Source organism: Notothenia rossii (genome assembly GCF_949606895.1).
Source record: "Notothenia rossii genome assembly, chromosome: 7".
NCBI lineage: Eukaryota > Metazoa > Chordata > Actinopteri > Perciformes > Nototheniidae > Notothenia > Notothenia rossii.
Window position 1 is genome coordinate 31,346,233 of NC_136905.1, and position 25,211 is coordinate 31,371,443.

Consider the following 25,211-nt stretch of genomic DNA (forward strand, 5'->3'; position numbering starts at 1 on the left):
AACTTGAGGCAGGCGAGAGGCGGAAGACGTCCATGCGGAAGGGAGCAGTAAGGACGCTATGGTTGGACGTACAGCTAATCTGCAGTGCAGTCTGGGAGCTGTCAATCGTCTCGTTTTTGTATCTTTGGCACTGGACGCTACTGATGCGCTCATCACTGTTTATGTACACAGTGCCGGTCAATACAAAGAGGAAATAAGAATATTTAGAAAATAACAAGCCATTGTCTGCCTCCAGAGCCTTCTTGTCAAGGGACCTGACTTACATGAACGGCTGACATCGGAGCCCACCAGGCCCTGCATCTCTTTCATTTAAACAACCTGCTACAAACCACAGCTAGCCTGCTAGTCATATTATTGACGTTGTCAATCATTTTCACTCGGCGAACCGGGCTCCTGATTGAATGACAGTTTCTGGCCTTTGTCCCATAACGGTAAGTTTTTATGTCAGCTTTTTTTTTTTTACGCCATGAAGTGCAATGTAACCTTCGTTAGCTTAAACACCCTGACCTAGCTAGTGACAAGGGAGCTGTTTGGTATAGCATTACTGTAACAGTACCCTCTTTTCACGCTCACATCATAACGGAAGTAACGCCTTTATTAAGATATTGAAAATATATGTTGGTGGTTTTATATTCATTGACGTTATATGTGCTTCCTACCTCAAAACATTAATGTACAGTGGGTATACAAAAGCTGCTATTATTACTATAGTTCATAGTGCATAATGTTGTTGATACTTTACAAGTCTTTTAGCTCAATCAGAAAAATGTCAGCTGCCACAAGCTAGCCTCTTACACACAGGGTTACATTTACATCAATACCTCACAATAAGTAGCCTATACACTTGTAGATATTGGTCAGATTAATTGAGTTTTCTGTAAATCTGCTGTGGACTCTTTTTAGCGCAGACATTTTGACTTGTCACAGCAGGAAAAGCACAGCTGTGATTAATAACATTGATTAGTAATAGCCCTGGTGCAGTATGCTTGGTGATACACTGATATGGCTCACTGGCACCTTATTTTGTTATAAGTTCCCACGTTACTGCTGTTCCAAGTCAAATTGTCTCCAATTAAATGTATTTTTTTTAGTGTGGGACTTCTCAATTTCTTTTAGCCAAGATAACAAGATAGGGAATAATTAGGGTGGACCCCCTCATGTTATTTTTTGGAATAATTCCGTGCAGTATTTTTTGACCTTTAGTTTTGGGAAGAACATAAAAGAAAATGCAAATTTCTGTAAAAACAATGTAATTAATATCAAGGGATCCTATTACGCTTTTTGTGTTTTTCCCTTTCATGTAGTGTGTTATATAGGTGGTTGTTGTGCATGCAAATCGTACGTACCATAGTGACATCACTATGTAATTATCATGCTTCTATTGGCTAGGGCTCCAACAAAGTGTTCGTGATAGGCTAAATGACGGGACATCTCTAAGCGGTTGACCAATCACAACAGAGCCGGCTAGCTAACCAATCAGAGCAGACTGGGCTCTGGTTTCAGACAGAGGGTGAAAAGACGTGCTGCAGCACAGGCAGTATGAGAAAAATAAAGACCTTTGTGAACATCAAAGCATGTAAAGATGTCACAGTAGAGACACAAAAGACAAATATGAACCCGGCAACTAGCATAATAAGGCGCCTATAAGTTAATTTAGCTTCAAGATTCACTGTAGCTTTACAGTATTGAAGGCAAATCAAGAGAAACGTTTTTTTTTGTGAGCGCTCGATATTTTGATTATCTCAATATCGTGATTATAAGAATAGATATTGTTTGATTTTGTATATCCTAATATAGCATAAGCGTTGTCTTTGCCTGGTTTTAAAGGCTGCATTACAGTTAAGATGTAATTCTTGGAATTTACTAGACTGTTATATATACTGTTGTATCTGCTCATTATATCAAAATCCATAGTAATTATTTATCATAACTGTTTTCTAAATACTTTGTGAAAGCACCGACAGTCAACCCTACAATATTGCAGCAAAATCAAGGTATTTGGCTTAAAATATCCAGATTTTTTATTTTCTCTAGACACATCAATACCTTGGGCAAAACTCACTACCAAAATGTCACATGCCTTTTCTAGATCTGGTCAATCCTCTCTTAGATGCGATACCCATACATTTCAAACTCCATTTAAAAGAGATGTAAGTGTAGCTTGTCTCACAGTGTTAATGTTTTTTATGGCAGTTTCAGTTTGTCTGCCTGGATTACAATGTATAAAGCATGTACTTAACAACATCTATGCACACTATGCTGCAGGTGTCAGACTTTGCTCCTCCTCATATATGGGGCCGTGTTATTCGGAAATATCGTCCATGTACTGATTGATAGGCTCAGGCAGCTTGAAGATGACTAATCCTTTGCTTATTATCAGAGTGGATTTTTGATCTTCTGTACCTTCCTGTTTTGTTTTCCAGTGCAGGTGTGATGTATCGATGCGTGCCTGGAGTTGTACATTAGCGTAATAACCACCCAGGAGGATGAATGCAGAGGAAGTGGAGCTGCTCAGTGACTCCAAGTACAGGAACTATGTGGCAGCAGTGGACAAAGCCCTAAAGAACTTTGAGTACTCCAGTGAGTGGGCCGACCTCATCTCTGCACTGGGCAAACTCAACAAGGTATGTAAATCTGACCTGAGGCAGGATGGTTGTTGTACAGAATGCAATACAGTTCATACACATACAGTATGTGACTTAACATACATACAACTACATTCATAAAGTCATCGGATTAACAATTAGTTTAGAAGCTGAGCCTCACTTACTTTGCTGGTATTTAGCCTACTGTAAGTGATTGTAAAATAGAAATATGAAAGTTTCAAATACACATAAAAAAAACATGCATTTTGTCAAGTAATAAGCATGACAACAAGAGACATGGACTTATCTGAAAACCCATTTTATACACAAAAATGCTAGAGCTGCAATTAAGGATTGTTTTCATTGTTGATTCATCTGCAATAATCTTTAATCCCTTTTAAAAATAAGAAAAATGTAAAATTGACATTTTCAACCAAATGTCTTATTTTATTCAAGCCAAAAGTCTAAATACCCCAAAATATTGAGTTTTTAATTATGTATGACACAAAGCAGGACATCCTCTCATTTAAGAGGTTGGAATCAGAGAATATTTGATTATCTGACTGATTGTGTGTAAATAAAAATGAAAATAGTTGTCAATAACTTTTCTATCCATTGACTTATTGTGTCACCTCGTATAGACACATAAATCAGCTTTGGCTTGAGTTGCACAGACACCCATTCAGCTTGTTACAATGTTGTCTGTGCATGCCTCATACCCATCCAGCATGTTTTACATCCTATCCTAGGTTTTGCAGAACAATGCGAAATACCAAGTGGTTCCCAAGAAGCTGACGATAGGCAAGCGGCTGGCCCAATGCCTCCACCCCGCCCTGCCGAGCGGGGTCCACCGCAAGGCTCTGGAGACCTACGAGATCATCTTCAAGATCATCGGACCCAAGAGGCTGGCCAAAGACCTGTTTCTCTACAGGTATGACTTGCTTACCACTCACACTGGAGATAGACAGCAAAGCTAGAACCACTTCTTGAGATCTTTTTTCTCGCTGCAGCTCGGGGCTCTTCCCGCTCCTCTCCAACGCTGCGATGTCCGTGAAGCCGGTGCTGCTGGGGCTCTATGAGACCTACTACCTGCCCCTGGGGAAGACTCTGAAGCCGGGCCTACAGGGCCTCCTGACCGGGGTCCTGCCGGGTCTGGAGGAGGGCTCAGAGTATTACGACAGGTGAGGAGAGCAGGAAAACACTTTGGAACAGGCCATTAGGAGAAAGCATTTTTACAGCGTAATGTGGAAGGAAATTGATTTCAGATCATATGAATGATAAATGAGATATATGAGATGTTGCAAGATTATTGTTTCCAACTCAAGACACAGCTCAAGACTTGTGTCTCTGAGAATGACGGTTTACTATTGTATTCCAAGAACTACCTGCAGACTTGTGTCTACTATTACATTTTCTAGCTCATGAAATGCCAAATGCCTTTTCTTTTTAGTTGTCATAAAGTATATTGTTTTTCTTCTTTTCCTTGTGTTATATACTTTTTTCACATATTTGATGTATAATATATAATATATTTCCTTGGATAAAAACAGTTTATTTCCTCTGCTGTACACAAATTTTAATTTTATTTAAGAACTTCATACATTTCAAGAGAGTTAAAGTGTGCAAACGAGAGAATACAAATCATTGAAGTTTGCGAGAATAAACAGCATTGCAGAGTCATTAATTCAACACGTCCACAAAATACGGACGTATGGGCCCTTACACTTGTTCCAGAATTTATTGAACACGTTTTTCTGAAGACAGAGAAACAATTTTATCTTTACGAAACAGTAATGTTGAATAGTTTATAATGTTGAATATTGCAAGGGCTTCTCAGTGTTGTGTGCGCTTTGTGAAACTCTGGCCAGAAAGTCATTTTCCCCAGACGCTCGCAAAATATAAGCCAATGATCGGCTTCCCAACACTGTTATGAATTGATTTAATAATTTCTTATTTTGACACAAGTGGTTGTTTACATAGTGATTGGTATCTTATAAGAGCAGGGAAAGGATTCATCACATCAGTGCTACTGTAGTTCCTCTCACAGACCCTAGAGGGGGCTGCTGCTCCTTAAATCTTAAATCACAATGACATTACTCTTGGAGGGGCTGTCTTACACTTCCTAAGAAGCACTGGTGTGACTCATGAAAGTAACAATTTTTTATTTAGAATAAAATGTCCCAGGCAGCTATTTCAGATGTAGTTAATGTTATGAATAACACCTGTGCTGTTAAAAAGGCCTATTTGTAGATGGTAAACATGTATACTGTCATCTTGTTTTTCAATTCAATTACGCTTTGGTTTTCCATTTTCCCATATGCATTCTTCCATTTATTTGGCTTCTCCCACATTGCAGATGTTAACAGCAAGTTGCATTATCTTTACTACATCTTGTTGCCGTTTCCCGTTAATGTTTCAATAATTCAGTTTCCACACAGAGGACACTAGACTTCCTTAATGTCTTAAAGCTGCACTCGGATTGCAAAATCAAAATAATGTTGTGTCTGCTCTATCTTAGATTGCAGATCATCCTTATTTGCCCAGTTAAATGTACTGTTGCATATATAGTATATCGTTCTGGTAAAAAACAAGAGCATTATCAGTTTCTCTGGTTTTTAGTATTTATAGTTGTTTGTTTGAGTAAATCAACTTTTTTTATTTTGTTATATACACTATTGACAACATTTCTCTGTGTTGGAATTTATCAGACCCTGGAATGTAATGGCTGCCATACATTTAGAGATGGAGATTTAAGAACAAATTGGAGTGGTCTCTTAATTTTTTCCAAAGATGTATACACCAGTCAGTTAGGCGAAATGGCAAATGAAAGCTTCACAGTGAAATCCAAATGCACTCATAAACCACATCAAGTGGTCTGTTCAGAGAAAGCATTGAGTGATGCATCTCTGTTCCCTTTGAGATATTTTGGGTACTACTGGGACTCTGTTTCTGCTCTAGTCATTGCTTAATATTTGGCCATTAAGAACATTTTGATGAGAGCCCTCAATGACTCTCTCCATCTGGGCAGGGCACTGTCAGTCAGTCTGATATCATCATGTGAAGCAGCTGCTTTAAACAAGTGTTTTTCCTTCTGAGTGCTAGCTTTGCGGACTACATCAGTTCTAGTGTGGTAGGACTACAGTGCAGATGTGTACCTGTAATAGTAACCGTGTTCACTGTGTCCTCTCTGTGTTCTCACAGAACCAACACGCTGTTGGAGAAGGTGGCTGCAGCGGTGGAGCAGTCGGCCTTCTACAGTGCCTTGTGGGGCAGCATCCTGACCAGCCCCGCGGTGCGCCTCCCCGGGGTGTCCTTCGTTCTGCTGCACCTCAACCGCAAGCTCTCCATGGAGGACCAGCTCTACGTCATCGGCAGTGACATCGAGCTCATGGTACATGACACTACAGAGCAAAACAAACATCCCCTGACAGAAATAACTAATGACAGAATTGCATGCACGATTTGGAAATCAATTGCATCCTCCTAGCTGAAAATAAGGTTTGAAAACCTAACAAGTCAACTGATGGCTCTGAAGGACAAAATGAACACAACCTGCTCCTCCAAAATGTAAGATGAGCAAAGTGTCCAATGCTACTTTCTAATAGAAAAAAAAAATAGAAAAAGAGAGGGATTAACACTGAGTGTACCACAGAGCCAGAGAAACTGGTAACTGCCTAATAAATGTCAGTTATTGAAAAATAGGTTTTTATAACCATTGGCTTGAGAAATGTATTTTGCTAATCAGTTCATCAGATGAAATATTTAAATAGCAATCACATAACAATGAAAAAATCATTATTACCTGAAATGAGTAGTATCATGTTAAAGCCAGTTTAATAAGCTAGAAGGAATGTGTACACGCGTCCAGATTGATTGCAATTGCATGTTTTACTAGAATCACTGCGATGGTTCAAATAGTGCAATTATATATAATGCTCTATTGTTAAATGTATTTAAAGAAGTTGGTTGAATAATGTTGTGTTCTCACCAGGTGGAGGCGGTCAGTACCTCAGTCCAGGACTCCAGTGTGTTGGTGCAGAGGAGCACCCTGGACCTCATCCTCTTCTGCTTCCCCTTCCACATGAGCCAGGTGAGGAAGCTGTGAGGGTGAGCTCTGTGTGTTAACACCGGGATGGTAAAGATCTGTGTGTCTGTACTACAGGTACAATCTGGTCCAGGTATCTAGCTAACTGGCTGATATGGATTTATCAGGATGTTCATAATAAAGCTTATATTAGTATTGATATTGGCATTTTTATCTTCAGATGTTTGTTTCTTTATTTCTGTTCATTTGCAAATGTGTGATAATGAAGAATTCTTCCTGGCAGCTTGTAGAATCCACCACCTCAAAAACAGTTCTGGACATGTCTCAGCTAGGACACACATCTGACAGTCACAAATGTTCTGCACTGTTGTGTTCAGGCGACTCGCCCTGACATGATCCGGATCCTGTCTGCAGCTTTGCATGTGGTTTTAAGAAGAGACATGTCCCTCAACCGCAGACTCTACGCCTGGCTGTTGGGTACGAAACACACACACACACACACACACACACACACACACACACACACACACACACACACACACACACACACACACACACACACACACACACACACACACACACACACACACACACACACACACACACTACTGAGTCAGGTATACCAGGGTTCCTTTTCTTCATATATTTCTGCAGTGTTGCAGAATTTAGAGAAATGCTTTAAAAATCAGGCAATTTTCCATTTGGGGAAGTCCAAGAATGTCAGGTGACCTTTTACCGGAATATACCCACAAGGGTGGTGGTCCTGTAGGCTTGAGAAAAAGCTGAACAAGTAACACAACCAGAGAGCAGCCCGGAGAGCAGTGACTATCACTCCTTCTCTCGTTCAACCCCACACTCTTTGCACACTAACACTTCACACTGGGATATTGAGCTAGGATCTAATGCATCAGTGTAGATCCAAACACAGATCATGAACACTGTTGGCCCACAATCGTTCCTTAGGGTTTGTTTTGGCCTTATCATTTTTGATGGGATTAATTCTTAATCTCAAGCGGAAACAATAGTCCAACACACAAAATATTTGGCTGATGCGTCCAGTAAAATGCAAGAGTCTGTGGACGGACGGACTGATACAGAAGCACACATTCAGACAAACATTGGATGTTCTGGTTGGGATAATAAATCACTTCAATGCCTTTGCAAAACGCTGAATGGGAAAATAAAGTATTAGTTGAATCCCCACCTCAACAAGTTCCGACATATTCTAAATATGAGGATTACTTCCTCTATATATTTGTATTATTATTATTATTATTATTCACAAAACTTTGCAACTTTTTTTCAAAATATTGGAAATCTGTTTTTGAAATCTAATCTCAATGTTGAAATGTTGTGACTGTTTCTTATACTGTACGACAGGGGTGGGGAACCTTTTTCATCTCAAGGGCCATTTCAATTTTTTCAACATCCTCCGAGGGCCGTACAAATTATTGACCTCTGCTTAAAAAGACTAAAATAACAGCCCATTCATTTGGTCTTTCTTTTATGCTGTGCAAAGAAAAAGCAACCTCTTAATCCAGATATCTTACTCGCGCATGCATGCACGTGCACGGTTGTGGCATGACCACCAAAACAGAAAGATATGGACACAAGATGTGTATTTAGTTTCCTATCCATTTGAACATGATTTAAGTGGGGTGATTTATTTTTAATGTTGAAGTTAAAAGCATCAATCTGCTGCATTTTGAGAGCAAAATTAAGAGCTCTATGGATACATCTCTCAACACCCATATGAAACAGAACTGTAAACAGATTTCTTTTTCTTTATGGATATTTTACAAATCACTCCTTTCAAACTGTATTCTTGTTTATTAATAACAACTTTTTTTTACTGTCATATAGTATTTTATACCTGTTTACTTTATTCCCTTATTTTTTTATAACTATAATGATCATATAAAGATTTGCCTTGACCTCACTGGTTGTAGAAATAGCTTCTTATATTCGTTAGCATAGCTAGCTAACCAGATGCTAATAACAACAAAGTTATTGACTGTATGTTCAGTATGACAGATGAACAGATCGCCACTGGGCTTACAACTAAAGACACAGCCACGCAAAACCTGCGGCATGTGTACGGCTCCTTATGGGTACTGCAATTTGTGAAGTGCTAGAGCTTCGTTCCGGTGCTCTCCGTCAGAACTGCACCCCTGTCAGACGAGACATAATACACGTGATGACACGTTAGACTCGTGTTGTGTTCAAGGACCCTGACCTTGGCCAGGAAAAACAGGTACTCACTTGTTTAATTATTTTGCCGTCTAATCTTTTTTTTTTTAATTCTTTTTTTCGTGTGTTTATAAATTACCTCGAGGGCAACAAATGGTCTCCCGGGCCACATACGGCCCGTGGGCTGGAGGTTCCCCACCCCTGCTGTACGACTTTATCCTCTTTAAAATACTTCAACTTCTGTGTTATAAAAAGACTCAAATGAATACTCATGATACAAAAACTTTCAATGTTATTCTTAAAAGTAGTTTAAGCAATCAAAACATAATCAGTAATGTAAGGTTACATTTACACTTATTGTGAGTTAAAAATCAAGCCTTTATTTAAATTATAATTAAAGTAAATTATTCAACTATAGAATGTATATCTTGAATGAATACATGGAAGAAAATGAATCAATGTCCTTGATAATGTAATGCATTCATGTACAAAATGTATATTTGGATTATATTTACATATTTTTTTCTTTTCATATTGTCACATTTTAAACACCAAAATCAGCAGCAAATATTCAGTATTGGATAATCAAATTAATCAATTAAAAAAAATAACCTGAGGATAGCATAAAATATTATTTGTTCCCCCCTAAAACTCCTAGAACATGTCATTTTGCAAGTACCATTACTCAAGACTTTGGACATTAGCCTGTTGATACAGAGACCTCCGTTGGTGATATCTTCAGTGGGAGTGTGTTCAATAATTTCTTACCTCAACATTCCAGCTGTGAATGCCAGAAGTAAAACCCCCTGAGCCCAGGACAACCGGGTCAAAATCATGCCTCTCTGGGTTTTCCGGAAGCTTCTGTTTCTCTCCACATCTCATAATGGTCAGATCCTCAGACAGGATGAGCTCTGCATGAGCAGTGTTTGGATCCAGAATCACATGAAAGTAGGAGACCATGTCCTTCATCTTGTTCCAGATGTTAAAGGTCAGGTTGCCCAGGTGTTTGGCCTGGTCTAACAGAGCTCCTAGGTGCAACTGTGGATCCTCCAGCTGGAGGTGCTGCTGCACTTTTTTCACTGTTTCCTGTTGGTTCAGCAGGAAAACAACGTCTCCAGCTCTCAGCTCTTCCTCTGTGGCTTTGATTGTTTCAGTAAGAGCATCTATGTCTCTGCTCAGGGCCGAAATCTTCCCATCCATCATTGACATCTTCTGTACCTTTTCAATCTTCAGAGCACCCAGCCTAGCCTTTTCCTCCTCTTGTAGAAACTTGTGAAGCTTCTTAAACTGCCCCTTAATTCGCCCCTCTGTTTGTTGCTCCTGGACATTAATGTGTTCTGCTGTTTGCCCAAAGTTTCCTTGAATTTGTTCAAAGAGCTTCAGTTTCTCCTGTAAGGGCTTCAGGGATTTCTGGAGCTCCTTTTTGAGGGCTTTGGCTGCTTCATTGACGGGTGTGAATCTGTGGTTGCTGTGTGTTTTTGAATCTCTGCAGATGACACACACTGGTTCCTGATGCTGCTGACAGAAGAGTTTCACTTTCTCAGAGTGCAGACTGCAGAGAGCTTCTGAGGTTATTTTCTGCAATACGAAGGCCTCACACAGATTTTTTAATGCCAGGTTACATGGTGGATCACATGTCGGGGATATTTTATTACAGCACGGACACATGCAAATTAGTTTCCCCCCCCCACCATGTTTAAAGATGTCCTTGCAGACAGGACAGATGAGTTCCTTGTCAGATTGAAAAAACATCTGTCTTCGAGTGAATTACAAAACAGACAGTGGGTCAGTTGTACTTCCTTATGAAGTCCTTTTTATAATGTGAAATCAGCAGCAGTTTGGGGAAGTACTCATATAAAGGAGATGTGGGCTCCGGGGGTCAGGTTGTTAGCGCACAAGATGCATATGTGTCCCGATGTAAGAATAGGGAATCAGACTTTGCCAGTGATGTTGATTTGTTTAGGGTGTGGTCTGTAACAATAAAGCAAACAATGGAACAATTATTAATAGCACAAACAATACAGTTAACCCTACTAGAGGGGCACCGATGCACATGACACAAATCAGGATCGGCCAATAATTTGTTCACACTGTGTTTTCGTATCCAGGGCTGAGAAAGAACATTATTATTAATAGCATAAAGGTACGTTGTGCGACATATAGAAGATAATATAAAACTGTAATAATGAGCCTTTGAAATATAATGAACATTTGACATGGCGCATGTGAGTCACAGCGCAATGAACGGACAAAGCGGTTCGCCCGTCAGCGGCATGAACAGCAGAAGCTTGGTAATGTGTGTCAGATCAGGCAGCGAGGGCACATTTTTCACACAGTATATCATAACTTACATCTTCAAACAGAACTTGGGGATGTGTATTTAAATTGTAACGCCAACAAAATAACCAAACAAATCATAATAAATAAAGAAACAAGTACAAATATATATCATCCAGAAGTTTTAGATGTAAATACATATAACAAATCCATCAATAAAACACAGCAAACAGAAAAATATCTGGCAAAGATATTGGTGGAAAGCTACACAATAATCTTCTGTTTGAGGTTTATAACTATGAATACACTCACCTGGATGCCTTTACACACAGCCGTAAACAAAGGCATAAGAAACAGGAAGAGGAAAAACAAGTCCTCTTTAAATATCTCAAAAACTAAAGTAAACCATTGACCACCCAGAGAAGGCGGAGCATATTTCCACCAGACTAAAGAAAACGTCATTATTGTGAAATGAGGAACACGGATTGCAAGGTGGGTATTTTACTTTTCTGATCCACATTCTCTCATATCACCACATACACAAGAAGCAGGCCACAGTTATCCTGACTGCTGTGTCTGAGCCCAACCCCTGCCTCCCCCCCCCCCCCCCTGAAGCCCACACAGGTGCCCGAAAATAAACATTATTAACAGATACTCTCTCATTTTAATCTATGTAGCTCTCTACACAATTAAAAATGATCCTGCGGGCTGAAATTAAATCCACCAAGGGCCTGATTTGGCCCCCGGGCCTTGAGTTTGACATATGTGATTTACATGGACAGCTGTGGGAACCCTGGTGTACAAACCTTTACACACCCATCGCTCTGTTTTGTGATTTGCTCCGGCAGTATGTTTTGAATGCTGTGTTCCAGTTGTATTTGTCTTTTGTGAAACACACGTTAGCCTCATATCTGCTGTAGTCTCACTTTATTTTCTCTTGTTTGCAACTCGCTGCGGATGAACTTGCTGGTAAGTGTCTGCATGCCTAAGGATGGAAGCTGAATGCATCAAGCTTATATTATTTTTAACAGCAACTTTCAATGATAGCAACCTTAGACTCTCTAAAAAAATGTCAGCATTGCCTCAAAGTCTAAAAAGAAGTGAATGTGACTTAAAGCTGCATTATTTCAAATGACCAGAAAGGAAGTATCCACTGACTGTAAGAATACATCTGATTGTATAGAAGTCTCTCACCTCACTTAACATTTTCCTAATGAGTTTCAAGTCTGAATTGCTAGTTTTTAATCTTCTCCAATTCAGCACGATATTTATTTTGTAAACTATGGTCCCATGTATCAGACCTTGTAGAGAAGTAGAAAAGAATATCCCTCCAAAGCTTTACCGTCTCCTCATTAAAAGTCCCTTCTGGCTCCAAAAACCCAAGACGGCAAAGGCCAAAAACTATTGGCTCCAAAACGGTAGTCCACAAACCACTTCTTCACGCAATGATTTAGATTTGTCAAACGAAAGATACATTCTGGCCCGTCAGAGGGTTTTCCCCCCAATAGAGATACAATATTATGTTAGATTGACAAGCCCAATATGGCAATCCAGTATGTACTTTATTACACCCTGACAACCGTTTGTTTGGTGATGTTTGATTTGTACTGTACGTCTAAAGGTTTGTGCCATTATAACAGTTATGTCTTTGTTTATTGAAGGCTTTGAAAACAACGGTGTGAGAACAGGCCCCCGCAGCACTCGGCAGAGCAACCCAGAGGAGCACGCCAGCCAATACTTCAACTCCTTCTCTAAAGACATGCTGGTCCAGGTGAGGTCCTAAGCCATTTGCAAAGAAGAAATTGAATATGGTGTCTTATGTTTAAAAGTAGCTTCCAAATATTATATATGTTTTGTCTTGAATTTCGCTGATCTGGTTCCCTTTCACACAAGTTTTCTCTTAAAGAGGACCAATTAAGCTTTTTGGGGTTTTCCCTGTAGTATGTTATATAGGTTTTTGTGCACGTCAATGGTCTGCAAAGGCTTAAATCTCAAAGTTCCCTCCAGAGGGGTTCCCACACACTCCTGCCTTAAATACCGCACTTGGACTCCTTTTATCACTTCCGTAACTCATACCTCATTCACACCAACGGTGTTTCAGGGCCGGTTCGGAGCTGGAGCTTGAATAGCACCGGGTTTTCCTTTCACCGCAGCGGAGCAGCCTTTTAGCTCCGGAATCCGGTTCGTTTGAAGCACCAAAAAATTGTCCGGCCAGAGCAAAAGCACCACATACGTCACGCTTACGTCGAGGCGGGGGCAGGGGCGGGATCAACTCCTGAACAACAACAAAAACCAGTGTTTTATCCAGTTTGTACACAACGATGAAGAAACTTAACAAGCAGCAGTGGTCCACTGAAGAGACCAGCTACTTACTGGGAATCTGGTCTTCCGAAGAGGTACAGAGGAAGCTGGAGCACAATCAGCCATTGTTGTTGTTGTCGGTGTGAGCTGTGAGGGGTTTCCGCGCGGTTTGGCTTATGAAGCAGGCACGCAAAGGGTTACGTCATGACGTAAACGATGACGCAATGACGCAGCACTAGTCGGACTCTGGGCAGTGTGAAAAGAGCCGGAGCTAAACCGAAGAACCGGTTCTGAACCTGAAAAGCTCTAGCACGGAGCTTGAACCGGAGTTGCGTTGGTGTGAATGAGGTAATAGTGACATGACTAGTGTGATTGGCTAGCACTCCAACACATTGAACGTGAGGGGCGGGACCATACTTGCCAACCCTCCTGATTTTCGCTGGAGACTCCCGATTTCATTGCCCTCTCCCGGTTTCCTCCCGGGGTCATATTTCTCTCGATTTCTGACAAAATCAGATTTACTCAGGACTGTTCCCACTTGAATTTTAGTACAGCAACTGAAAGTCTGAGAGGGTGAGGAACATAGTCACAGAACAAGAATCGACAACACTACCCTCTGCTCACTCCTTTCCTGTATAATACAGGTCCAGCCCACACATATGCTGGTGGTGCTACAGGCCGCAAGGCAGTGCACTTACAACTACAATAAGCATGTTAATGTTAATCCAATAGCTCCGGTGATCCACTAGCAACCCCCCCACGTGGTGGTTTTGAAATGCTCCCGATTTCTGAGGTCTCAAGGTTGGCAAGTATGGGCGGGACATCTCTAAGCGGTCAACTAATCAAAACCGAGCCAGCTAACCAATCAGAGCAGACTGGGATCTGGTTTCAGACACAGGGTGAAAAGAGGTGCTGCAGCACAGGCAGTATGAGCATGTAAACATGTCCTCGAGGCATTCAATTGCAGAATAGGGCCCCTTTAATACTTTTCATTCCACAACCCACAACAACTCTGGGGTTTGACACACACACACACACACACACACACACACACACACACACACACACACACACACACACACACACACACACACACACACACACACACACACACACACACACACACACACACACACACACACACACACACACACACACACACACACACACACACACACACACACCCTGTCTTGCGCTCAGCTCAAACCTCCTGGCATGTAATGAACTCTGGTACTCCAGGGGTTGGAGCAGGCGTCAAACAGAGCGACCATGAGGGGAACTCTTTTTATTGAAAGTGTTTTTTTGTTTTTGTTTTATATTTATACTCTCTTGCCATCTGCTCTGAGGTAGTTTTTGGAGCTCCCTCCATTGGGAGAAGGTTGGTACTACAGAGACAATCTGTTCCTGGCTTCACACCATTATGGGGCAGACGAAGCGTGAAACACACACACAAAAATGAAAGGGGGTTGAATGCAAATATGGAATTGGTTTGTTTAAAAGAAAAAAAAGATTAAAAGAAACATGTCCCGTCGGCTGCGTCAAAAGGGGCTTCAGATGTGTTTTTATATTTTACTGAAATAAAAGTGTGTGTATGTGCGTTTGTGTGTTTTCAGGCGATGGTGGGGATCTTGCAGGGCAAGGCCCGAGGCGGGGAGGAAGAGAGCGTCCTCATGCACGACCTCAAGCCATTTCGCATCCTCATCAGTCTGCTGGACAAACCGGAACTTGGTAACCAATCTCTGAATGTGTAGACACCAACAGTCTAGTTAGTGTTAATGCGTATATACAGTAATGATGCATGTACCGCAAGCAGCCTCACATAAGGTTATATAACCACTCTGTACATCATCTCTCATGCCTCCAGGTCCAGCAATCCTAGAGGATGTTCTGATCGAGGTGTTTCGGACTCTGCACACACAGTGCCGGACAGAGCTGGACCTCCAGAGCCAGAGTTCATTCAGTAAAGACCAAACACACCTCAGCAGGTCTGTGTTTCTTACGCAAAAGTTAAATGGACCCCATGCTAAAAGTTAGGCTGTAGAATAATCTGAGAATAACATAGGTAGAATTGGATTTGGTAAAGCAATTAACATTTAATAATTACAAATACATTAGAACATTGTAACACAAAGAAAATGGTCTAGTAAAAATAAATGGATGTTACAGCAAACTGAAAAAATAGGTAAATATAATAAGAACCATATAATTCAGAAAATCAGTGTCAACAGTTTATATAAAATAAATGACATAAAAAAGAATGAGTTACAAAAGAATGACACAGGTACCATCTTCACATGTTCAAAATAAAATAGTTTATTTCTATATACATTTATTTTTAAGACAAACTGATCCGTCATACGACAGTGGACCCTTATATCCTAAAAATGCAGGTACAGGAGTGTACAGATGTTGTAAATGAAAGCTTGCTAATTGCGCAACATTGATGCTCATTTCTCCTGTTTCTTAGTAAACTACGGGAGAACAAGAAGACGGCAGAAGTGATCAAAACAGCCAATCTCCTGTTCAACTCGTTTGAGCCGTACTACATGTGGGACTACATCGCTCGATGGTTTGAGGAGTGCTGCAGGTTTGTTTGTGTCAAGTTCTTACTTTATACACACAACTACTATTGGATAAAGTGTGCCAAGATGCCTTTCCCACTGCCACCACACCCACACCAGAACTCAAAGTCAAATTGTCTGAAGTTAACTGCTAACTACCTACTGTAACTCCAAATAATGTCTCTTGTTGTAACTGTTGCAGGAGGACATTGAACAGCAGCACACATGCACCACGGCATGCTGGGAGCTTTTATCCTGCAGAGCTCTCATTGGTGGAGTTCTGTCAGCTGGTCGATTTCCTGCTGGACATTGTTTCCTTGGTGAGACTTTTCTTTCTATCCTTCTTTATTCCTTCCTTTTCTTTCTTCTTTACGCAGCGTCCACATGGCGGCGTGCGTTGAAGCTTGCCGGCGGGCGTGTCTGAAGCTCGACCAACGACCAATCACATGAATCTCCCGCCCCGGACACACAAGCACGCGGTTTGATTGGCTAGAGCTTGTACTGGCATATGATTTGATTGGCTGACGCTTCCGTCGTAGCTTCAAAAGTAGAACATTGCTCAACTTTTGAAGCGAGCACCGCGTAACGACGGAACCACAATGCAGTTCTGCAAAGCGTGACGTCACCCCATTCAAAGTGAATGGGCAGAAGCGTTGAAGCTTCAACGCACGCCGCCGTGTGGACGTGCCCTTAGTCTATTTCTATCTTTCTTTTTCTCTCTATCTATCCTTCTTTATTCCTTCCTTTCTTTCTATCTTTCTTTTGTTATTCCTTCCTTTCTTTCCTTCTGTCTTCCTTCACTTCTGTCTATTCCTCTCTTTGTCTTTTGTTGTCTTTCTCTCCTTCTGTCTTCTTTTTATTTCTATTGTCCATGTTCTCTTACCTTACCCTTTCTTGCATTACTCCACTATGATTTTCTTTTAGTATTAAACTGTGAAACCTATTTCTTACTCATTCTCTTTACCTTCAGACGTTCATGCTGTTGCTGTTTCAGCTCATTTATCTTCATATTGTTTGCATTATGCGGTCTTTCTCCCTTGTATTTGATGTTTTCCTTTGTAGAATACATTTTTGTATTCCTCATTTTTTTGTATCTCTCGCATTCTTTCTCTTCCCCCGTCTCCTCCTGCCCCTGCTCGGGCTTCACATTCACACGCCTCCTTTGTAAAATCCATTATGTTCCCTATTAACTCTTATCATAACCGTCTGCAATTATGCCTCCATAGTTGTCAGATGTATTGAGTCCCGTTATGGGATGTTAACACCCCCCGCATAGGGGTGTGTGTGTCCTTCCTCCTCTCTCTTTTATGTTTCTGTGTTTATGTGTGAAATCTCTACACATGTACAAAAATACCTGTGTTCCCTGCCAACATATTGTTTGCATCCTCATAGAAATAAGCTTGTCTCTAAAGTATTTCCAATCTGAATAGGTTGGAAATCGACCACTCTTTTATTATTACCCTGTTTAAATGCTCGATGCGTGTGTTTTGGACAGAGCGAGAGAAAAAGAGAGTTCTGTGAGTTTGTGATCGAGAAAGGGAAGTGTGTGTGTGTGTGTGTGTGTGTGTGTGTGTGTGTGTGTGTGTGTGTGTGTGTGTGTGTGTGTGTGTGTGTGTGTGTGTGTGTGTGTGTGTGTGTGTGTGTGTGTGTGTGTGTGTGTGTGTGTGTGTGTGTGTGTGTGTGTGTGTGTGTGTGTGTGTGTGTGTGTGTGTGTGTGTGTGTGTGTGTGTGTGTGTGTGTTGTATGTGTTGTGTGTGTTGTATGTGTTGTGTGTGTTGTATGTGTTGTGTGTGTTGTGTGTGTTGTGTGTGTTGTGCGGCCTGTGCTCTGCTTGCTCCTGTCTGTTCAAACTATCTGCTCTTTCTCCTTGAAGCCTACTAGAAGCATGAGGGTAATCTGCCAGGTAAAGTACTGCTCTTTCCTGCTTTTTCACCTCACCCTGCTTCACTGAGGCTACGATAACATTTCTGCAACATCCTGCCAACATCCCTCTCAGGCCATCTCTGATCCTGCACCTGCTTTGAGCGATCATTTCACAACGTCATGCTTTAATGTTTTAAAATGATCCAGAGGAAGAAGTGGGATTCTAACAGTCATTACATTTGGGGACAAAACCCCCCGGCTGTTTGGTGTGGACCTTGTGAAAATGAAATCCCCGCCCAGTGTGTGTGTACTTTATGTTCAAGCATGCATGCAGTTATATGCTATTGCAATGCTCACATATTTGTAAGAAATATGACTGTTCTAATTTACTTCATGGTATAATGCTCATTTTATAATTTGGTTGTTATTGTTTTGCTCTTTTCTTCATAAAAATTTAATTTGCTTGTTGAGTCAAAATGTTTCAACATTTAAAAAAAGAAAAAACTAACATGAAAGAAAGATCACCACGCTCTAAGGGGTAGAGTCTGACCATTGAGGTTAATATAATGTAAGTAAGTCCAATATCTCCAATGATAAAGGCATAATTAAATACTTTTCAGATGGCCAATGTCTAGAATGGGTTTAATAACGTGTTATTACAAGGTAACATGGATGTAATATAGGTCAAATAACAGTCTTAAATGGGTGTAACAATGGTGTAATAGGGGTGTATTCATGTGTAAAATAAGGGTAAAAACTGTTTAATATGGGTTAAATGTAGAAAACAGCAATCAGTTAACGTTCAAAAAATATTTATATATGATTTTCCATTTAAGGTTTACAAATAGAAAAGAAGATGAGAGATGCCTTTTGGATAGATATCGTATTAACAGCCGCTATGTTGCACCTTAACTACCTTAGGCTTTTTAGATATTTATATTTTCAGACTCAAACCGATAGTAACAGATAGTATTTTGTTCTCATATTTCAGTATCTTAAGATTTAACTACTGACCTGTTAATTGTTGTTCATATTTCCTCTGAAAACCAAAGGCAAAACCGATTTTTGAAACGTTGTTAAATGAAAGTGAAAATAACATGATATCAGGTTCACCACCTTCCAGATTCCAGTAATAGCACCTCTCTTCACCTCAAAGTCTCACTTGGCTCGTGTTTTTCCAACGTCTCCAGGAGACCTACATCGAGATCCAGACGGAGCACCTTCCTCAGCTGCTGCTGCGCATGGTGGCGGCGCTGACCTGTCACCTGCAGGCTCTCGGCCTCGGGGAGCTCACCCACTGCCTTCGCCTCTGCTCAAAGATCCTCAGCAAGGTGCAGCCCCCCCTGGTGTCCCCCCTGGCCCTGCCATCAGGCCCCCAGGCACAGGGCCGCTCCTACTCCAACGGCAATCGCTCTGACTCAAAGGACAAGAGCAGGGACAAGGAGGACAAACGGGTGAGGAAAATGTATAAAGTAACATGGGATTCAAATGGACATCTTTAGTTCTTTCATTAACAAACATTTATTATTAGTATTTATTTTGTTTATTTAGGTCCATGTCAGGACATGTCCTGATTTGTTAAAGACATGTTTATGGTCAAAAGGCAATGCTCTTATTACCAGAGATGGAGGAAGAACTCAAAACCTTTACTTAAGTAAAAGTACAAAAGTATTTCCATCAAAATATACTTAAAGCAAAAGTAATATATATAATATTACTGACTTATATCCATTAATATGTATATCATTTCATATTTCTAAATGAGTAAAGGTGGAGCTAACTTGAATTACATCTATACGGCTAGGTATTTCAATCCAAAATAATACATCATAAGTCATTAGGTGATTTATATTTCTTATATTAACATGAAGCTGCAAAGTAACTCATAAATGAAACTATTGCATTAAGTAGAGTAAAAACTAAAACTTTTGCCTACAAACTTCAGTACACAGTGTTTACAGTATACAGTAACATAAAAAGTAAATAACCGAGTAAAGTACAAGTAGCTCAGGATTGAACTTAAGTGCAGTACTTGAGTATATATACTTAGTTACTTTCCAACTCTGCTTATTACCAAGGTTTGATACAGAAATCAAATTAGATATTCATTCTAACATGACTATGCTTGTGAAATGAAGCCATTTGAAAGAGTGCTGTGGAGGTAGAAAGGGTTACATTATACATTTGTCCTGCTACTTTTATCACAATAGGCTCAGCAATCTGTTTGCTTAAGTGGACAGTTAGAAATGTATTGTTCCAACCATCAAAACAAAGGTGATGCCAGGCAATGCCAATCTCTGAGTTTGAAAAACCCAGCTGGCAGGGTCTCTGATCTTTATAAATATTTTGATGGAGGCATAGGCTCTTTTGCTGCCCTAGTCAGAGCAAGTCCCAGTTTGACCCACTTAACCCACTTCCCTTTACAAGTTACTGCCCAAAAATCCCTCAGTCTAGGCTCTGATGGTGTCCCTGAGCAGGGCCCATGCCTGCCATCCTCCTGCCCTGCGCTGCGGCTGGCTGGGTGGTCCCATGCCTGGCCCTGCAGTCCCACACTCCCTCGACAGAAGGCATTTGAAGACTTGTTCAGAGCAAATGCTTCGCTCGGCCGTCCTGTTGCTCCTGGTCCCTGTCCGGCAGCCTGGTTGTTTAAGTGTTTGAGAGCTCAGTGATGCATTATCAAAAGTTCAGTCAAACAGTCCCATGCCCGGAGAGGGAGAGAGTGGATAGATTGAGGTAGGCCCGGGAGAGGCAGAAGAGAGGACAAGTAGAAAGACAGAAGATGGTTCCCCAACAGCTGAACCTTCTCTCTCTGTGGAAGAAGCGTAGACTAGCCTGCCATGCCTCCTGGGTCAGCCCTATCCGTCAGAGTGGAAACATTACACAGACATCCACTGAATGCTTCATAGTAACCAACCCCAACCCCCGCTACCCTCAGGGACATATACTGTAGAGAACATGCTGTCTAATGTGCCATCTGAGTCCAGGCTCCAGGATGAGCATGCTGCCTCAATCAGGAAGCCCTCAGGCTCCCAAAGGCTGACTGTTCCAACAACTGTAAGAGCGTCCGTCTCTCAGTGTCTGCAGCATGATGCCAGCCCTCGGTAGGGCCTGACGAAACACGTCCCTCAGGTCAAACCCAACAGCTGTGTGTAGTACAGCCTCAATGTATAATGACCAGCGTACAGATCACTCAACAGCACAGTGATGAGGTTAGACCTCCACTATTCAAACTCCTAATTATTTACTGAACCATAAACTCAATATATTACACATTTTCACTGAATAAATTACAGATATGAGGTATGAATGAAGTCTTCTACTAAGGCAGGTGTGCCCAATACGTCGATCGCAAAGGTAGGGGGGGTAGATCGCATGGCATTAGAAAAATAAATAAATAAAAAAGATAAAATAAAAAAAATAAAAAATCATCCATCCTTACAATGGCATTTGCCACTTGATTGACGTACAGGTTAGCCAGTATCTCATCTTTTCTAACACGCGGTCAACCACGCAGCTGCAAATCACCGGTGAGCTGATTACCTAGTTAGCCTTCCAATTTATACAATTCTACTCAGTGCTTGAATTGGAATACAAAAGTTGCAAGTACTCTAAATCAGCAACTGTTTCAAGTCAATTTATTTATTATTTATTTATTTATACAGATTTTTTTTTTTAAATATTGAAGTTAAAATGATCAATCTGGTGCACTTTAAGAGCAAAATTAAGAGATCTAGGGATTCATCTCTCAACACCCATATGAAACAGAACTGTAAACAGATTTTCTATTTCTTTATGGATATTTTACAAATCACTCCCCCTTTAAACTCTATTCTTTCTTTTTAGTGAGTTACTCAGATGAGTACCAGGAAACAGCGTTTGGTACTCTGGTACAATTGTGGTGAAGGCATCTGAGTTAGATGTATTTGAACCGAATTGTCTGCAGGCATAGCAGAAGATGGCATCTTTTTTACATGAATATTCCAGCCAATCTCTGTTTTTAAACCATGAGCTGCAAAATGAGCGCCTTACCCCACTGTACAGGCGAGTTGGGTACTTGTTTGAATATACCTGGGCAGGCTCTGTTTTGCCGAGTTCCTCTGGCACTTGCGGGCTGCCGAGGGGTTGCGGTGTTTGGGGCGACGAAGACTGCTGCTCCGGCAAAGCGGCGGCGGCGGCGGCGGCGGTACTCAGTAAGAAGTAACGGTACCAGATGGGTAAAAATCAGAATTCCCGGTACTGCGTACCGGTGAGTACCGACCCAATTCAAGCACTGATTCTACTAAAGAAAGGGTATACAATTGTCTTAATGACCAACAATGTACTGAGTTGTATTGTGCCATACGGGTGGTTCATGCAGTTATGCAAGGTACATCAACATCAGGTAGGCTATTCTCGGTATAGGCTATATACAGTGGGGCAAACAAGTATTTAGTCAGCCACCAATTGTGCAAGTTCTCCCACTTAAAAAGATGAGAGGCCTGTAATTTTCATCCTAGGTACACTTCAACTATGAGAGACAGAATGCGGGGAAAGAATACAGGAAATCACATTGTCGGATTTTTAATGAATTAATTGGTAAATTCCTCGGTAAAATAAGTATTTCGTCACCTACAAACAAACAAGATTTCTGGCTCTCACAGACCTGTAACTTCTTCTTTAAGAGCCTCCTCTGTCCTCCACTTGTTAACTGTATTAATGGCACTGGTTTGAATTTGAACATATGGCCAGATGAAACCAAAATATAACTTTTTGGTAAAAACTCAACTAGACGTGTTTGGAGGAGAAAGAATTCTGAGTTGCATCCAAAGAACACCATACCTACTGTGAAACACGGGGGTGGAAACATCATGCTTTGGGGCTGTTTTTCTGCAAAGGGACCAGGATGACTGATCCGTGTAAAGGAAAGAATGAATGGGGCCATGTATCGTGAGATTTTGAGTGACAACCTCCTTCCATCAGCAAGGGCATTGAAGATAAAACGTGGCTGGGTCTTTCAGCATGACAATGATCCCAAACACACCGCCCGGGCAACGAAGGAGTGGCTTCGTAAGAAGCATTTCAAGGTCCTGGAGTGGCCTAGCCAGTCTCCAGATCTCAACCCCATAGAAAATCTTTGGAGGGAGTTGAAAGTCCGTGTTGCCCAGCGACAGTCCCAAAACATCACTGGTCTAGAGGAGATCTGCATGGAGGAATGGGCCAAAATACCAGCAACAGTGTGTGAAAACCTTGTACAGAAAACGTTTGACCTCTGTCATTGCCAACAAAGGGTATATAACAAAGTATTGAGATTAACATTTGTTATTGACCAAATACTTATTTTCCACCATAATTTGCAAATACATTCTTTAAAAATCAGACAATGTGATTTTCTAGATTTTTTTTTCTTCTCATTTTGTCTCTCATAGTTGAGGTATACCTAGGTTGAAAATTACAGGCCTCTCATCTTTTTAAGTGGGAGAATTTGCACAATTGGTGGCTGACTAAATACTTTTTTGCCCCACTGTATATAAATAAATATATGTTTAGCATTTTTAATGTAGGTAGATCATTTTGACTTGGTCATTTTAAAAGTAGCTCCCAAGCTGAAAAAGTGTGGGCACCCCTGTACTAAGGTATCTCTTAATTATGTTTCTAGATTAGGCAACTTGTGTTTTTGACAGAATTATGTACCCAACAAATTTGATATTCAATACATTGTAATGTATTGAATGATTAGCTGGGAGCATGAATCCTTTTAATTCAATGTTGCCTTAAAGCATTCCTCCAAATGGTCAAGGATGCTATAGCCAGCGTGCTCACTTGAATGACTTACAGCAACACCTTTGATTTTCATCCTACAACAAGTCAAAACCCTTTCTCAAACTTCTATTCTGAGCTGTGTGAGCTCTTCCTGCTCTCCTGCTAGTGCACTGATCACAGTCTTTCTCTTTTTTCCCATCACTCTTTGCTGAACGTCCTTCATCATGTATTCTCCTCTACCCCTGTAGGCTCTCCCTGCTACTGTGGAGCAACATGGCAGCGGAGAGGTGTTTGAGGAGGGGGAACACGCTCCCAGCAGTCGCTCCTCAGAGAGTGGCTTCACAGACTTCGTGCAGTATCAGGGACATGCCCCCGAAGACACAGAAGGAACCCCTCAGCCCCAACCAGCACTCAGAACGGGCCGTCGCTCCTCAGGCCCATCTCAGACCAAACCTCTGGACAAACCAGTGATGCAGTGCTGCCTGGAGCACTTCCAGCAGTTCCTATCCCGCCTCATCACCTTGTACATCACCCCTGGTCAGGGGGACCGGGCTGAGGGAAGCGCGGTTGTGCAGTCGGGGCCTGTGGTTTCAAATGTATCCCAGCACAGTGACCATGTGGAGTCCTGCCCAGAATCAGCGTTGGTCCAGAGGGAGTGTGTCGCTGCCTTCACCGCCGCCTGCCAGCTCTTTCTAGAATGCTCCAGTTTCCCTGTCTACATCGCAGAGGGCAACCTCAAGTCTTCACCCACACAGGAAGAGCAGATTGGTAAGGGCAAAAAACACCCTCTTTGATCAAAATTAGAGTTGCCTTTATCATTTTTGAGGTTACTTTACACTGTTGGAGGAGCCATTGAACTACGATTTTCATCGTCATAACTACACTGTAGATATGTACGTATGACTAATAAAAGCCTTGAACCTTGAACCTTATGAACTATTGCCATTTTTTTTTTTGCCATCTTCCTTACACAATGAAATTAGTGAGTAAAAGACAAATATGTTGCATTTTCTGGGTTTTGTTAACTGTAAAAATGGCTTTCTTTCTAATATATGTACCTTCTGTTTTGAAACTGTATTTGCTCGTTGTTTATCGATTCGAACGATGGATGTACAAAGAGAACTGCGTACAGCCTTCGAGGCGGGGCACCGTTCATTCCTATGAAAGTTGCCCGGTGGCCCATGAAGGCAAAATGGCCTGGCAAAAGTACCTGTATTTTGGCCCATAGAGCATGCCCACTAGCGTTTTGCCTGAGCCCAACTCCAATTTCCCGCTCTTGGCTCAGTCAAATGAATGGAGAGGGAAAATACATCTGGATTTGCTTTGAGCACATTTTACAACTTATAGACCCAAATCATTTAAATAAGGGCTATAGAAGAGTTTGTAGTTGATTTAGTCCCAAAAAATATCAGCTGATTAATCAATGGGAAAAAGTATTCTTGGGCACAATGACTTCATGGACAGATACAAAGGTTTTAGTATCACCATTTGGCCACTACGAGAATATGCTTCAACGTCGGTTGCACTTCCTTGGGGCTTGATTTGAACAGTATAAGAGGCAGCCCTAAATCAAGCATACCCAGTTCTAAGTATTGGAGCTTTTAAACAGATTTTTATAGTTGGATTTATTGCATTTAAACCCTTGATGTC

At 41.2% G+C, this 25,211-nt stretch overlaps 2 protein-coding genes across 7 annotated transcripts in view; one reads left to right on the plus strand and one right to left on the minus strand.

Moving 5' to 3' along the window:
• Positions 1-25,211, plus strand: part of dop1a (DOP1 leucine zipper like protein A) — a 47,929-nt gene continuing 22,718 nt past the window's right edge. For 2 of the 6 annotated variants that reach the window (XM_079691914.1, XM_079691915.1), the window contains exons 1-14: positions 6-431; positions 2,424-2,624; positions 3,335-3,516; positions 3,596-3,766; positions 5,787-5,976; positions 6,577-6,675; positions 7,008-7,107; positions 12,759-12,868; positions 15,012-15,126; positions 15,263-15,383; positions 15,866-15,985; positions 16,162-16,279; positions 19,013-19,276; positions 23,810-24,329. In XM_079691914.1, coding sequence (XP_079548040.1) covers positions 2,487-2,624; positions 3,335-3,516; positions 3,596-3,766; positions 5,787-5,976; positions 6,577-6,675; positions 7,008-7,107; positions 12,759-12,868; positions 15,012-15,126; positions 15,263-15,383; positions 15,866-15,985; positions 16,162-16,279; positions 19,013-19,276; positions 23,810-24,329 — 2,248 coding nt within the window. In that variant the 5' untranslated portion in view covers positions 6-431; positions 2,424-2,486. Of the gene's footprint in view, positions 432-2,423; positions 2,625-3,334; positions 3,517-3,595; positions 3,767-5,786; positions 5,977-6,576; positions 6,676-7,007; positions 7,108-12,758; positions 12,869-15,011; positions 15,127-15,262; positions 15,384-15,865; positions 15,986-16,161; positions 16,280-17,832; positions 17,863-19,012; positions 19,277-23,809; positions 24,330-25,211 lie in introns of all 6 variants that reach the window. The other 4 variants (XM_079691916.1, XM_079691911.1, XM_079691913.1 and 1 more) reach the window with 4 other exon arrangements.
• LOC307045890 (nuclear factor 7, ovary-like) lies at positions 7,121-12,727 on the minus strand. The gene is made up of 2 exons (XM_079691917.1): positions 11,410-12,727; positions 7,121-10,791 (listed from the first exon to the last, which is right to left on the minus strand). Exon 2 carries the CDS (start codon positions 10,570-10,572, stop codon positions 9,574-9,576), a length of 999 nt encoding a protein of 332 aa, XP_079548043.1. The 5' UTR covers positions 10,573-10,791; positions 11,410-12,727; the 3' UTR covers positions 7,121-9,573.